The sequence below is a fragment of the Acipenser ruthenus genome, chromosome 17 (assembly GCF_902713425.1).
Source record: "Acipenser ruthenus chromosome 17, fAciRut3.2 maternal haplotype, whole genome shotgun sequence".
NCBI lineage: Eukaryota > Metazoa > Chordata > Actinopteri > Acipenseriformes > Acipenseridae > Acipenser > Acipenser ruthenus.
Window position 1 is genome coordinate 11,887,137 of NC_081205.1, and position 13,859 is coordinate 11,900,995.

Sequence of the window (13,859 nt, forward strand, 5' to 3'; positions counted from 1 at the left end):
CACTGCTCAGCAAACAAGTAACCTAACTTTCCAACACCACAACCATTGTAAACACACAGCAATGTGCAGATGTATTTTAAGATGTTAATTTACAGTCCACTGTGCCAGCCAGTATTTTAGAGTCATACTGATCATGCCTCTTTCAACTGATCAACTCTTACACATGTGGTACATCCGAGTAACTATTTAGAAAACTATTCATAACTTCCAATTACCCAACCCAGCAAAACCAGCCGACAAATTAAAATAAACGAGGAGCAAACAACACTTTGTACAAGTCATTCATTTATTCTTTACAGATTGCTTCAATGCAGCCAGCCTTCATATCCTGGCATCACCTTCAATCAAACTCCTCGCGTCGGCTTCGCTTCACTGCAGTGTGCATTTTCTTTTGCTGCAGGCGTTCTCGGTTCATTTTGTCTATCCTGAAAAGAGAAACAATGTTAATTTGCTCTGGAGGCAAATTGTAAGGTTACGGCATCTCTGATCAAATAGTTTGTAAACATGAAGACAACTGGATATGGGAAAATGAGCATGAAGCTAATATCTGTTATCATCCAAAATCCAAGAAGTGACGCCAATATCACAACCATCTTAGAGCAGAGTGCGGTTAGATTGTTTGCTACGGGAAGGATCAGCATCTGAAATAGTATAATTGAGGGCTAGTGCATTGCTGTGTCGTGGTACAAGGTAATGCTCCCAGTTTTAAATGAGCTCTTGGCAGCCCTGATCAGATCCTGGTGTCACAGGAAGATTACCTGTAGCGTCGGAGAGCCACGTCTTCTTGGGAAGGCTGCCTGTGTTTCACGCTGGCAGCAGCGATCATGTCTCGGATCTTCTGCAAACAGTCAGACAGATTGCGCATCTGGTACCGGCTCACTTCCGAGGTGACGATCAGCTCCCCACTTCTGTTTATTCGGTTTGTATGCTGAGATGCAAAATAAATCAATAAAAACATAACTAACAGGGTTTTAACAGCCAGTTCTGAGGCCTGACCTATTACATGTAGTGCTCAAAACAGTAGAACATATTAAAGTCCCTGATATTTATTTACTTAAAAAAAAAAGTATACACACCTCCTCAATTTTGTAAATGTCCCAGTGTCACGCAGCTGTGTACTATGTCACGCTGCTATCCCCTGATGTATGCAATTCGTGGTATTTTTTTGTAAGTAAAACTAAGGCTACGATTTTGTCACAAAGGTCATGGAAATCCTGAAAATCGTGAATTTGAATGTAGTCTTGGACGCCTGAAAATAGATGTGAAACACATTTGATGAGGCGCTTCCTTTATTTCCGTTAAAAAATGTACTGAAAATACTAATCTGTGTAGGTCAGCGAATGAGATAACTGAGCGAGCAAGTATGTAAATGGGTGACAGCTAAAAGAAAAACAATTGTGAGAGCTGTTTTCTGTAAAGAAAGAACAACAATGCATCGGAGAACAGAAGTTTTCCAACTTAGAGGCTCTTTTTACAACATTCTATTTCCGAATCTTGGAAAACTCGAAATCCTGGTTCACTCTAAAGTAACATTTAAACTTGCCAGCAGTCAAAAGCAAGTCTTTATATTATTGGTTCTGGTGTACTATTTAAAAGCTCTTGTGTATGTTGATGTAGCTAAACCTACATTTGGACAACTTTCCGTGAATTCTTGTTTTTTTGCCGCACCTTGCCAGTAAAACGAACTAAAAAGTACTGCATCAAAATCATAGCCTTATAACAAACTAATTCGACCAATGTCTGATTTTATTCATGTTTTCATCGTATAGCACAGATTCATAGAGGTGTTTTTTGTTAAGCTTTCATTTCAGTTAGAAGTTAAAATATTTACCCTTTACACACCAGCTGTTAGTTAACTTTCACATTTCTTCAATGTTATTAGCAGTCAGCTCCAGTGAATATGTAATCTTAGTATTGATGTTACCTGAGAAATAATCTTTTGTCGCGCATCTTCAGGAATCCAATCAGCTGTTTGTATGTGGAACCGGACTTCAGCTTGTGTGTTTACTAGAACAAAATGCGAAAAATGTACTATAACACAACAGTAGCTGACTCTCTGTAACCTGTGATGTTGTTGCCTGTCTAGTTAACTCTGTGGAGAATGCTTCCCCACAACAGTGCTCCTGATCACCCTATACATTAAACATGCTTGTGAATATTTTAACAAAGACTTCCATTTCCATACCTTTATTAACATTCTGGCCTCAAGGGCCACTGCTTCGACAGTAGGTAATGGTGAGGAGATCTACACAAAAACAAAAGGTGCACGTCAGTAAACATGCTTCACAATAACATGCTTTATAAAAAGTAGTAATTCAATGCAACACTATTATGTCATAGCAGTGAAGGATGGGGGATTGTGATACAGTCTGAACGAAGACAAGCTTTTCCAAACTAGTCTGGACTTATTACAGTTTTTAAAGCTCTGGATTCCCGGATCCAAGTCATTGTAAACATATTCGGCTGCTTTCACAGCCCGATTAAAACCAATCTTGGACTGCGTAATGTTACCCTGGGTAAGGTAGTCCAAGATTAGTGCTAATTAAAACAATCGCAGTAGAAACGCTTACAAAAAAAATAAATAAAAAAAAATAAAATGATGCATTTATTACAGTTACGTGGCCAAGGCGTAAATATGGGTTCCATGGTGTAATGGTTAGCACTCTGGACTCTGAATCCAGCGATCCGAGTTCAAATCTCGGTGGGACCTTCGTTTTAGTGCATTATTATTCTTAAGTTATTAAAAAGTGTTTCGTCGAACTGACGTTTCTCAGTTCGTTAAATACTCTTAAATTCACTGCAAAGTTGTGGGATGGCACCTTTTAGCCATAAAATCTAAAGTATAAAACCCTCAGAAATACTTTTATTTGCTTTTGTCTGCTTTTGCAACCTCTACTGAAAAATCCGAGGTGACCGTAAAAAGCTTGCAAAGTACAGTACAGGTAAAAAGGTAAAGCGTTAATAATTTTTTTTTTTGGGTTCCCTTCCATTCTGTATTTAGCGATAGTCTGGCACACAAATATGAGCAAGAACGGCATTTTCTTTAGGAGCCCCAGTGGCCTAATGGATAAGGCACTGGCCTCCTAAGCCAGGGATTGTGGGTTCGAGTCCCATCTGGGGTGTAACGTGTATGTTTTTTTTTCACACGACTGTTTTATAATAAACTTTCCAGACGTTTCCCCTCTCTTCAGCTATTATTCATCAAAATAAATAAACATATATTTCAACATGGTTAGCGTCAGTAACCATTTAAACACGGTGTCTGGTAAAGGCAATTTAACCTTACCACCCTAAAGTAACGTTAACCGCTAATGATTAAATAGTAGTCCATTATATTAATTAATTTAACAGTATCTTATTAAACATTTGACAACTGAGCAAAAGCAGAGTGGCGCAGCGGAAGCGTGCTGGGCCCATAACCCAGAGGTCGATGGATCGAAACCATCCTCTGCTAGATTTTTTTGTCAGTTTATATTTCAGCCGCTTTTACATTTAATACCAATATACAAGTATATATATATATATATATATATATATATATATATATATATATATATATATATATATATATATATATCATATTAACAATCACATACCGGTATCTATTGTTTATAAAACCATTACTTCACAGAAGCGTCAGTCAATTCCATTTGTGCCCTGAGTACGAGGGGCGGGGCATCACTCAGCAATAGGAAAATAACAGACAAGAGGCAGCGCCAATTGGGTAAGCACATAGCTTTAGGGTATGGGCGGGGCTACTGGCTGCTTTTTTAATTCCGTACCTCTTTGGGACTGTGGTAGTGCTGTATTTGTTTGCTTCGTTATGAACAAACTACGCTAATTATAGAGTAAAGTATTTACGTAAACGCTCTCTTTCGGTGAAAGACCGCGTGGCCTAATGGATAAGGCGTCTGACTTCGAATCAGAAGATTGAGGGTTCGAGTCCCTTCGTGGTCGGTTTTTTATTTTAGATTTTATTTATTAATTGTGTAACTTGTATTTCAGATCAAATAATACAATGTAAGTCAGTGTACATGTTTCTGCGTTTTAAAAAGTGATATAAACTCTTTTTCCTTTAGTGTGGTAAGGAAAATAATTTAACTTAAATATAGAAATATGTTCTACATCAGTGTGATCTCGTTAGAAATGTACCTAATGTATAGTCCAGTATATGTCAAATGATCAATTCCTTACGTAGATTTCTTCTATCGCAGATGAATCAACTACAAGCTGTGCAGCTTCACTATTTGCTGTACGGGACGCGTCGTGTCGCAGCACTTTTGACTGCGCAAAGTGGTCACAGCTGTTGTTCACACTTTAAATACAGATTGCATTCGCAAAATTGGATACATTTAAAGTAAATGTGCTGAGTTTGTACCTCTTATCAAGAGGTTTTAAAAGCGACATCGTTGGTACATCCGTCTTCTCAACCAACAGGGAAACCCGAAAGGGAGAATTTCAAACATTTGTCGCACTGAGACCCTCGACTCTGACCAGAAATGATGTCGGAGTCTCAAGTCTGTACGGTAAAGTTTTGTACTCTAAAGTAACATTTAAACTTGCCAGCAGTCAAAAGCAAGTCTTTATATTATTGGTTCTGGTGTACTATTTAAAAGCTCATGTGTATGTTGATGTAGCTAAACCTACATTTGGACAACTTTCCGTGAATTCTTGTTTTTTTGCCGCACCTTGCCAGTAAAACGAACTAAAAAGTACTGCATCAAAATCATAGCCTTATAACAAACTAATTAGACCAATGTCTGATTTTATTCATGTTTTCATCGTATAGCACAGATTCATAGAGGTGTTTTTTGTTAAGCTTTCATTTCAGTTAGAAGTTAAAATATGTACCCTTTACACACCAGCTGTTAGTTAACTTTCACATTTCTTCAATGTTATTAGCAGTCAGCTCCAGTGAATATGTAATCTTAGTATTGATGTTACCTGAGAAATAATCTTTTGTCGCACATCTTCAGGAATCCAATCAGCTGTTTGTATGTGGAACCGGACTTCAGCTTGTGTGTTTACTAGAACAAAATGTGAAAAATGTACTATAACACAACAGTAGCTGACTCTCTATAACCTGTGATGTTGTTGCCTGTCTAGTTAACTCTGTGGAGAATGCTTCCCCACAACAGTGCTCCTGATCACCCTGTACATTAAACATGCTTGTGAATATTTTAACAAAGACTTCCATTTCCATACCTTTATTAACATTCTGGCCTCCAGGGCCACTGCTTCGACAGTAGGTAATGGTGAGGCGATCTACACAAAAACAAAAGGTGCACGTCAGTAAACATGCTTCACAATAACATGCTTTATAAAAAGTAGTAATTCAATGCAACACTATTATGTCATAGCAGTGAAGGATGGGGGATTGTGATACAGTCTGAACGAAGACAAGCTTTTCCAAACTAGTCTGGACTTATTACAGTTTTTAAAGCTCTGGATTCCCGGATCCAATTCATTGTAAACATATTCGGCTGCTTTCACAGCCCGATTAAAACCAATCTTGGACTGTGTAATGTTACCCTGGGTAAGGTAGTCCAAGATTAGTGCTAATTAAAACAATCGCAGTAGAAACGCTTACACACACAAAAAAAAGCGAATAATAAAATGATGTATTTATTACAGTTACGTGGCCAAGGCATAAATATGGGTTCCATGGTGTAATGGTTAGCACTCTGGACTCTGAATTCAGCGATCCGAGTTCAAATCTCGGTGGGACCTTCGTTTTAGTGCATTATTATTCTTAAGTAATTAAAAAGTGTTTCGTCGAACTGACGTTTCTATCATAATAAATGCTGAGAAATTCACTGCAAAGTTGTGGGATGGCACCTTTTAGCCATAAAATCTAAAGTATAAAACCCTTAGAAATACTTTTATTTGCTTTTGTCTGCTTTTGCAACCTGTACTGAAAAATCCGAGGTGACCGTAAAAAGCTTGCAGAGTACAGTACAGGTAAAAAGGTAAAGCGTTAATAATTTTTTTTTGGGTTACCTTCCATTCTGTATTTAGCGATAGTCAGGCACACAAATATGAGCAAGAACGGCGTTTTCTTTAGGAGCCCCAGTGGCCTAATGGATAAGGCACTGGCCTCCTAAGCCAGGGATTGTGGGTTCGAGTCCCATCTGGGGTGTAACGTGTATGTTTTTTTTTTCTCACGACTGTTTTATAATAAACTTTCCAGACGTTTCCCCTCTCTTCAGCTATTATTCATCAAAATAAATAAACATATATTTCAACATGGTTAGCGTCAGTAACCATTTAAACACGGTGTCTGGTAAAGGCAATTTAACCTTACCACCCTAAAGTAACGTTAACCGCTATGATTAAATAGTAGTCCATTATATTAATTAATTTAACAGTATCTTATTAAACATTTGACAACTGAGCAAAAGCAGAGTGGCGCAGCGGAAGCGTGCTGGGCCCATAACCCAGAGGTCGATGGATCGAAACCATCCTCTGCTAGATTTATTTTGTCAGTTTGTATTTCAGCCGCTTTTATATATATTTCATATTAACAATCACATACCGGTATGTATTGTTTATAAAACCTTTACTTCACAGAAGCGTCAGTCAGTTCCATTTGTGCCCTGAGTACGAGGGGCGGGGCATCACTCAGCAATAGGAAAATAACAGACAAGAGGCAGCGCCAATTGGGTAAGCACATAGCTTTAGGGTATGGGCGGGGCTACTGGCTGCTTTTTTAATACCGTACCTCTTTGGGACTGTGGTAGTTCTGTACTTGTTTGCTTTGTTATGAAAAAATATTTCGTTGATACTGTAGTACAAACTATGCTAATTATAGATTAAAGTATTTACGTAAACGCTCACTTTTGGTGAAAGACCGCTTGGCCTAATGGATAAGGCGTCTGACTTCGAATCAGAAGATTGAGGGTTCGAGTCCCTTTGTGGTCGTGTTATTATTTTAGATTTTATTTATTAATTGTGTAACTTGTATTTCAGATCAAATAATACAATGTAAGTCAGTGTACATGTTTCCGCGTTTTAAAAAGTGATATAGGCTCTTTTCCTTTAGTGTGGTAAGGAAAATAATTTAACTTAAATATAGAAATATGTTCTACATCAGTGTGATCTCGTTAGAAATGTACCTAATGTATAGTCCAGTATATGTCAAATGATCAATTCCTTACGTAGATTCCTTCTATCGCAGATGAATCAACTACAAGCTGTGCAGCTTCACTATTTGCTGTACGGGACGCGTCGTGTCGCAGCACTTTTGACTGCGCAAAGTGGTCACAGCTGTTGTTCACACTTTAAATACAGATTGCATTCGCAAAATTGGATACATTTACATTTAAAGTAAATGTGCTGAGTTTGTACCTCTTATCAAGAGGTTTTAAAAGCGACATCGTTGGTACATCCGTCCTCTCAACCAACAGGGAACCCGAAAGGGAGAATTTCAAACATTTGTCGCACTGAGACCCTCGACTCTGACCAGAAATGATGTCGGAGTCTGAAGTCTGGACGGTAAAGTTTTGTACTCTAAAGTAACATTTAAACTTGCCAGCAGTCAAAAGCAAGTCTTTATATTATTGGTTCTGGTGTACTATTTAAAAGCTCTTGTGTATGTTGATGTAGCTAAACCTACATTTGGACAACTTTCCGTGAATTCTTGTTTTTTTGCCGCACCTTGCCAGTAAAACGAACTAAAAAGTACTGCATCAAAATCATAGCCTTATAACAAACTAATTAGACCAATGTCTGATTTTATTCATGTTTTCATCGTATAGCACAGATTCATAGAGGTGTTTTTTGTTAAGCTTTCATTTCAGTTAGAAGTTAAAATATTTACCCTTTACACACCAGCTGTTAGTTAACTTTCACATTTCTTCAATGTTATTAGCAGTCAGCTCCAGTGAATATGTAATCTTAGTATTGATGTTACCTGAGAAATAATCTTTTGTCGCGCATCTTCAGGAATCCAATCAGCTGTTTGTATGTGGAACCGGACTTCAGCTTGTGTGTTTACTAGAACAAAATGCGAAAAATGTACTATAACACAACAGTAGCTGACTCTCTGTAACCTGTGATGTTGTTGCCTGTCTAGTTAACTCTGTGGAGAATGCTTCCCCACAACAGTGCTCCTGATCACCCTGTACATTAAACATGCTTGTGAATATTTTAACAAAGACTTCCATTTCCATACCTTTATTAACATTCTGGCCTCCAGGGCCACTGCTTCGACAGTAGGTAATGGTGAGGCGATCTACACAAAAACAAAAGGTGCACGTCAGTAAACATGCTTCACAATAACATGCTTTATAAAAAGTAGTAATTCAATGCAACACTATTATGTCATAGCAGTGAAGGATGGGGGATTGTGATACAGTCTGAACGAAGACAAGCTTTTCCAAACTAGTCTGGACTTATTACAGTTTTTAAAGCTCTGGATTCCCGGATCCAAGTCATTGTAAACATATTCGGCTGCTTTCACAGCCCGATTAAAACCAATCTTGGACAGTGTAATGTTACCCGGGTAAGGTAGTCCAAGATTAGTGCTAATTAAAACAATCGCAGTAGAAACGCTTACAAAAAAAAAAAAAAAAAGATGTATTTATTACAGTTACGTGGCCAAGGCGTAAACGTGGGTTCCATGGTGTAATGGTTAGCACTCTGGACTCTGAATCCAGCGATCCGAGTTCAAATCTCGGTGGGACCTTCGTTTCAGTGCATTATTATTCTTAAGTTATTAAAAAGTGTTTCGTCGAACTGACGTTTCTATCATAATAAATGCTGAGAAATTCACTGCAAAGTTGTGGGATGGCACCTTTTAGCCATAAAATCTAAAGTATAAAACCCTCAGAAATACTTTTATTTGCTTTTGTCTGCTTTTGCAACCTGTACTGAAAAATCCGAGGTGACCATAAAAAGCTTGCAGAGTACAGTACAGGTAAAAAGGTAAAGCGTTAATAATTTTTTTTTTTTTTGGGTTACCTTCCATTCTGTATTTAGCGATAGTCTGGCACACAAATATGAGCAAGAACGGCTTTTTCTTTAGGAGCCCCAGTGGCCTAATGGATAAGGCACTGGCCTCCTAAGCCAGGGATTGTGGGTTCGAGTCCCATCAGGGGTGTAACGTGTATGTTTTTTTTTCACACGACTGTTTTATAATAAACTTTCCAGACGTTTCCCCTCTCTTCAGGTATTATTCATCAAAATAAATAAACATATATTTCAACATGGTTAGCGTCAGTAACCATTTAAACACGGTGTCTGGTAAAGGCAATTTAACCTTACCACCCTAAAGTAACGTTAACCGCTAATGATTAAATAGTAGTCCATTATATTAATTAATTTAACAGTATCTTATTAAACATTTGACAACTGAGCAAAAGCAGAGTGGCGCAGCGGAAGCGTGCTGGGCCCATAACCCAGAGGTCGATGGATCGAAACCATCCTCTGCTAGATTTTTTTTGTCAGTTTGTATTTCAGCCGCTTTAATATATATTTCATATTAACAATCACATACCGGTATGTATTGTTTATAAAACCATTACTTCACAGAAGCGTCAGTCAATTCCATTTGTGCCCTGAGTACGAGGGTCGGGGCATCACTCAGCAATAGGAAAATAACAGACAAGAGGCAGCGCCAATTGGGTAAGCACATAGCTTTAGGGTATGGGCGGGGCTACTGGCTGCTTTTTTAATTCCGTACCTCTTTGGGACTGTGGTAGTGCTGTATTTGTTTGCTTCGTTATGAACAAACTACGCTAATTATAGAGTAAAGTATTTACGAAAACGCTCTCTTTCGGTGAAAGACCGCGTGGCCTAATGGATAAGGCGTCTGACTTCGAATCAGAAGATTGAGGGTTCGAGTCCTTTCGTGGTCGGTTTTTTATTTTAGATTTTATTTATTAATTGTGTAACTTGTATTTCAGATCAAATAATACAATGTAAGTCAGTGTACATGTTTCTGCGTTTTAAAAAGTGATATAAACTCTTTTTCCTTTAGTGTGGTAAGGAAAATAATTTAACTTAAATATAGAAATATGTTCTACATCAGTGTGATCTCGTTAGAAATGTACCTAATGTATAGTCCAGTATATGTCAAATGATCAATTCCTTACGTAGATTCTTTCTATCGCAGATGAATCAACTACAAGCTGTGCAGCTTCACTATTTGCTGTACGGGACGCGTCGTGTCGCAGCACTTTGGACTGCGCAAAGTGGTCACAGCTGTTGTTCACACTTAAAATACAGATTGCATTCGCAAAATTGGATACATTTACATTTAAAGTAAATGTGCTGTTTGTACCTCTTATCAAGAGGTTTTAAAAGCGACATCGTTGGTACATCCGTCCTCTCAACCAACAGGGAACCCGAAAGGGAGAATTTCAAACATTTGTCACACTGAGACCCTCGACTCTTACCAGAAATGATGTCGGAGTCTGAAGTCTGTACGGTAAAGTTTTGTACTCTAAAGTAACATTTAAACTTGCCAGCAGTCAAAAGCAAGTCTTTATATTATTGGTTCTGGTGTACTATTTAAAAGCTCTTGTGTATGTTGATGTAGCTAAACCTACATTTGGACAACTTTCCGTGAATTCTTGTTTTTTTTGCCGCACCTTGCCAGTAAAATGAACTAAAAAGTACTGCATCAAAATCATAGCCTTATAACAAACTAATTAGACCAATGTCTGATTTTATTCATGTTTTCATCGTATAGCACAGATTCATAGAGGTGTTTTTTGTTAAGCTTTCATTTCAGTTAGAAGTTAAAATATTTACCCTTTGCAGGGATATGGAGGAATGCAGTACAGTGTGCAGAGAGCTGATGCAGGCAGGGATATGGAGGAATCCAGTACAGTGTGCAGAGAGCTGATTCAGACAGTGATATGGAGGAATGCAGTACAGTGTGCAGAGAGCTGATTCAGGCAGGGACATTGAGGATTGCAGTAAAGTGTGCACTGAGCTGATTCAGGCAGGGATATGAAGGAATGCAGTACAGTGTGCAGAGATCTGATTCAGGCAGGGATATGGAGGAATGCAGTACAGTGTGCAGAGAGCTGATTCAGGCAGGGATATGAAGGAATGCAGTACAGTGTGCAGAGATCTGATTCAGGCAGGAATATGGAGGAATGCAGTACAGTGTGCAGAGCTGATTTAGGAAGCAATATGGAGGAATGCAGTACAGTGTGCAGAGAGCTGATTCAGGCAGGGACATTGAGGAATGCAGTACCGTGTGCAGAGAGCTGATTCAGGCAGGGATATGGAGGAATGCAGTACAGTGTGCAGAGCTGATTCAGGCAGGGATATGGAGGAATGCAGTACAGTGTGCAGAGCTGATTCAGGCAGGGATATGGAGGAATGCAGTACAGTGTGCAGAGCTGATTCAGGCAGGGATATGGAGGAATGCAGTACAGTGTGCAGGTAGCTGATTCAGGCAGGGATATGGAGGAATGCAGTACAGTGTGCAGAGCTGATTCAGGCAGGGATATAGAATGCAGTACAGTGTGCAGAGCTGATTCAGGCAGGGATATGGAGGAATGCAGTACAGTGTGCAGAGCTGATTCAGGTAGGGATATGGAGGAATGCAGTATAGTGTGCACAGGGCTGACTCAGGCAGGGATATAGAGGAATGCAGTGCAGTGTGCAGAGAGCTGATTCATACAGGGATATGGAGGAATGCAGTACAATGTGCAGAGCTGATTCTGGGAGGGATATGGAGGAATGTAGTAAGTGTGCAGACCTGATTCAGGCAGGAAAATAGAGGAATACAGTACAGTGCAGAGCTGATTCAGGCAGCGATATGGAGGAATGCAGTACAATGTGCAGAGAGCTGATTCAGGTAGGGACATGGAGGAATGCAGTACAGTGTGCAGAGCTGTTTTAGGAAGCAATATGGTGGAATGCAGTACAGTGTGCAGAGAGCTGATTCAGACAGGGATATGGAGGAATGCAGTACCGTGTGCAGAGAGCTGATTCAGACAGGGATATGAAGGAATGCATTACCGTGTACAGAGAGCTGATTCATGCAGGGATATGGAGGAAGGCAGTACAGTGAGTAGAGAGCGGATTCAGGCAGGGATATGGAGGAATGCAGTACAGTGTGCAGAGAGCTGATTCAGGCAGGGATATGAAGGAATGCATTACCGTGTACAGAGAGCTGATTCATGCAGGGATATGGAGGAAGGCAGTACAGTGAGCAGAGAGCGGATTCAGGCAGGGATATGGAGAAATGCAGTACAGTGTGCAGAGAGCTGATTCAAGCAGGGATATGGAGGAATCCAGTACAGTGTGCAGAGAGCTGATTCATACAGGGATATGGAGGAATGCAGTACCGTGTGCAGAGATCTGATTCAGACAGGGATATGGAGGAATGCAGTACAGTGTGCAGAGAGCGGATTCAGACAGGGATATGGAGGAATGCAGTACAGTGTGCAAAGATCTGATTCAGGCAGGGATATGAAGGAATGCAGTACAGTGTGCAGAGCTGATTCATTCAGGGATATAGAGGAATGCACTACAATGTGCATAGCTGATTCGGGGAGGGATATGGAGGAATGCAGTAAAATGTGAAGAGCTGATTCAGGTAGGGATATGGAGGAATGCAGTACAGTGTGCAGAGCTGATTCAGGCAGGGATATTGAGGAATGCAGTACAGTGTGCAGTGCTGACTCAGGCAGGCATATGGAGAAATGCAGTACAGTGTGCAGTGAGCTGATTCAGGCAGGGATATGGAGGAATGCAGTACAGTGTGCAGAGATCTGATTCAGACAGGGATATGGAGGAATGCAGTACAGTGTGCACAGAGTTGACTCAGGCAGGGATATGGAGGAATGCAGTACAGTGTGCAGAGAGCTGACCCAGGCTGGGAAATGGAGGAATGTAATACAGTGTGCAGGGAGCTGATTCAGGCACTTGGTTGATGGCAGGTGCTTCTGTCTGGCTCTGATTCCTTCAGGAAATTTGGAAATCAGCAGGAAGTTTATTTCTATGAATGTTCCACAATCTAGAGAATGCATACCATAGTTTATTTCTTGGCCAACCAATTTATCTTTTTTCATTTATATATTTTGGAAAAGTTCTTTTCTGTAAATTCATATTCACGCTTTTAAAAATATTAAGTTTCTGCTTGGTTCACACCAATACTACTGTGGTTAGCCGCTGCCATGGTGTATCGCCCCCTTGTGGAAAATATCTGAAGTTCTTCACCGCTGCCTAGATCGAACTAAGGAGATCAAGAATCCACCAAATTGTCTAAAATATAACCTAAACGTATCAAATTAAAACAGCAGCAGTAGAAACGCTTACAAAAAATAGAATAATAATAAAATGATGTATTTATTACAGTTAAGTGGCCGACACATAAATATGGTTTCCATGGTGTAATGGTTATCACTCATGACTTTCAATCCTGTGATCTGAGTTCAAATCCCCGTAGGACAATCATTTTAGCATTATTATTCTTAAGATATTAAAAAGTGTTTCATCGAGCTGACGTTTCTATAAGAACATAAGAACATAAGAAAGTTTACAAACGAGAGGAGGCCATTCAGCCCATCTTGCTCGTTTGGTTGTTAGTAGCTTAATGATCCCAGAATCTCATCAAGCAGCTTCTTGAAGCATCCCAGGGTGTCAGCTTCAACAACATTACAGGGGAGTTTGTGCCACACCCTCACAATTCTCTGTGTAAAAAATGCGCGTCCTATTTTCTGTTCTGAATGCCCCTTTATCTCATCTCCATTTGTGAGCCCTGGTCCTTGTTTCTTTTTTCAGGTCAAATAAGTCCCCTGGGTTGACATTGTCTATACCTTTTAGGATTTTGAATGTTTGAATCAGATCGCCGCGTAGTCTTCTTTGTTCAAGACTGTATAGATTCAATTCTTTTA

General features: G+C 39.6%; 1 protein-coding gene and 9 non-coding genes across 10 annotated transcripts; 9 read left to right on the forward strand and 1 right to left on the reverse strand.

The window, feature by feature from the left end:
• Window positions 1–274: 274 nt before the first annotated feature.
• On the reverse strand, window positions 275–5,257 carry LOC117974095 (large ribosomal subunit protein mL62-like; the record flags this gene model as incomplete). The annotated part of the gene is made up of 4 exons (XM_058989634.1): window positions 275–425; window positions 759–928; window positions 4,945–5,027; window positions 5,206–5,257. Coding segments are annotated over 4 exons (390 nt in total), but the record flags the coding sequence as incomplete, so codon positions are not given.
• Window positions 2,639–2,710, forward strand: trnaq-cug (transfer RNA glutamine (anticodon CUG)). Its single transcript has one exon. It is a non-coding gene; the product is annotated as a tRNA-Gln (tRNA).
• trnar-ccu (transfer RNA arginine (anticodon CCU)) lies at window positions 3,050–3,122 on the forward strand. The gene has a single exon. It is a non-coding gene; the product is annotated as a tRNA-Arg (tRNA).
• Window positions 3,885–3,957, forward strand: trnar-ucg (transfer RNA arginine (anticodon UCG)). The gene has a single exon. It is a non-coding gene; the product is annotated as a tRNA-Arg (tRNA).
• Window positions 5,258–5,658: 401 nt separating the features above from the next.
• Window positions 5,659–5,730, forward strand: trnaq-cug (transfer RNA glutamine (anticodon CUG)). Its single transcript has one exon. It is a non-coding gene; the product is annotated as a tRNA-Gln (tRNA).
• Window positions 5,731–6,066: 336 nt separating this feature from the next.
• Window positions 6,067–6,139, forward strand: trnar-ccu (transfer RNA arginine (anticodon CCU)). The gene has a single exon. It is a non-coding gene; the product is annotated as a tRNA-Arg (tRNA).
• A 709-nt stretch (window positions 6,140–6,848) lies between these two features.
• trnar-ucg (transfer RNA arginine (anticodon UCG)) lies at window positions 6,849–6,921 on the forward strand. The gene has a single exon. It is a non-coding gene; the product is annotated as a tRNA-Arg (tRNA).
• A 1,693-nt stretch (window positions 6,922–8,614) lies between these two features.
• On the forward strand, window positions 8,615–8,686 carry trnaq-cug (transfer RNA glutamine (anticodon CUG)). Its single transcript has one exon. It is a non-coding gene; the product is annotated as a tRNA-Gln (tRNA).
• A 341-nt stretch (window positions 8,687–9,027) lies between these two features.
• Window positions 9,028–9,100, forward strand: trnar-ccu (transfer RNA arginine (anticodon CCU)). Its single transcript has one exon. It is a non-coding gene; the product is annotated as a tRNA-Arg (tRNA).
• Window positions 9,101–9,784: 684 nt separating this feature from the next.
• On the forward strand, window positions 9,785–9,857 carry trnar-ucg (transfer RNA arginine (anticodon UCG)). The gene has a single exon. It is a non-coding gene; the product is annotated as a tRNA-Arg (tRNA).
• The last annotated feature ends 4,002 nt before the right edge of the window (window positions 9,858–13,859 follow it).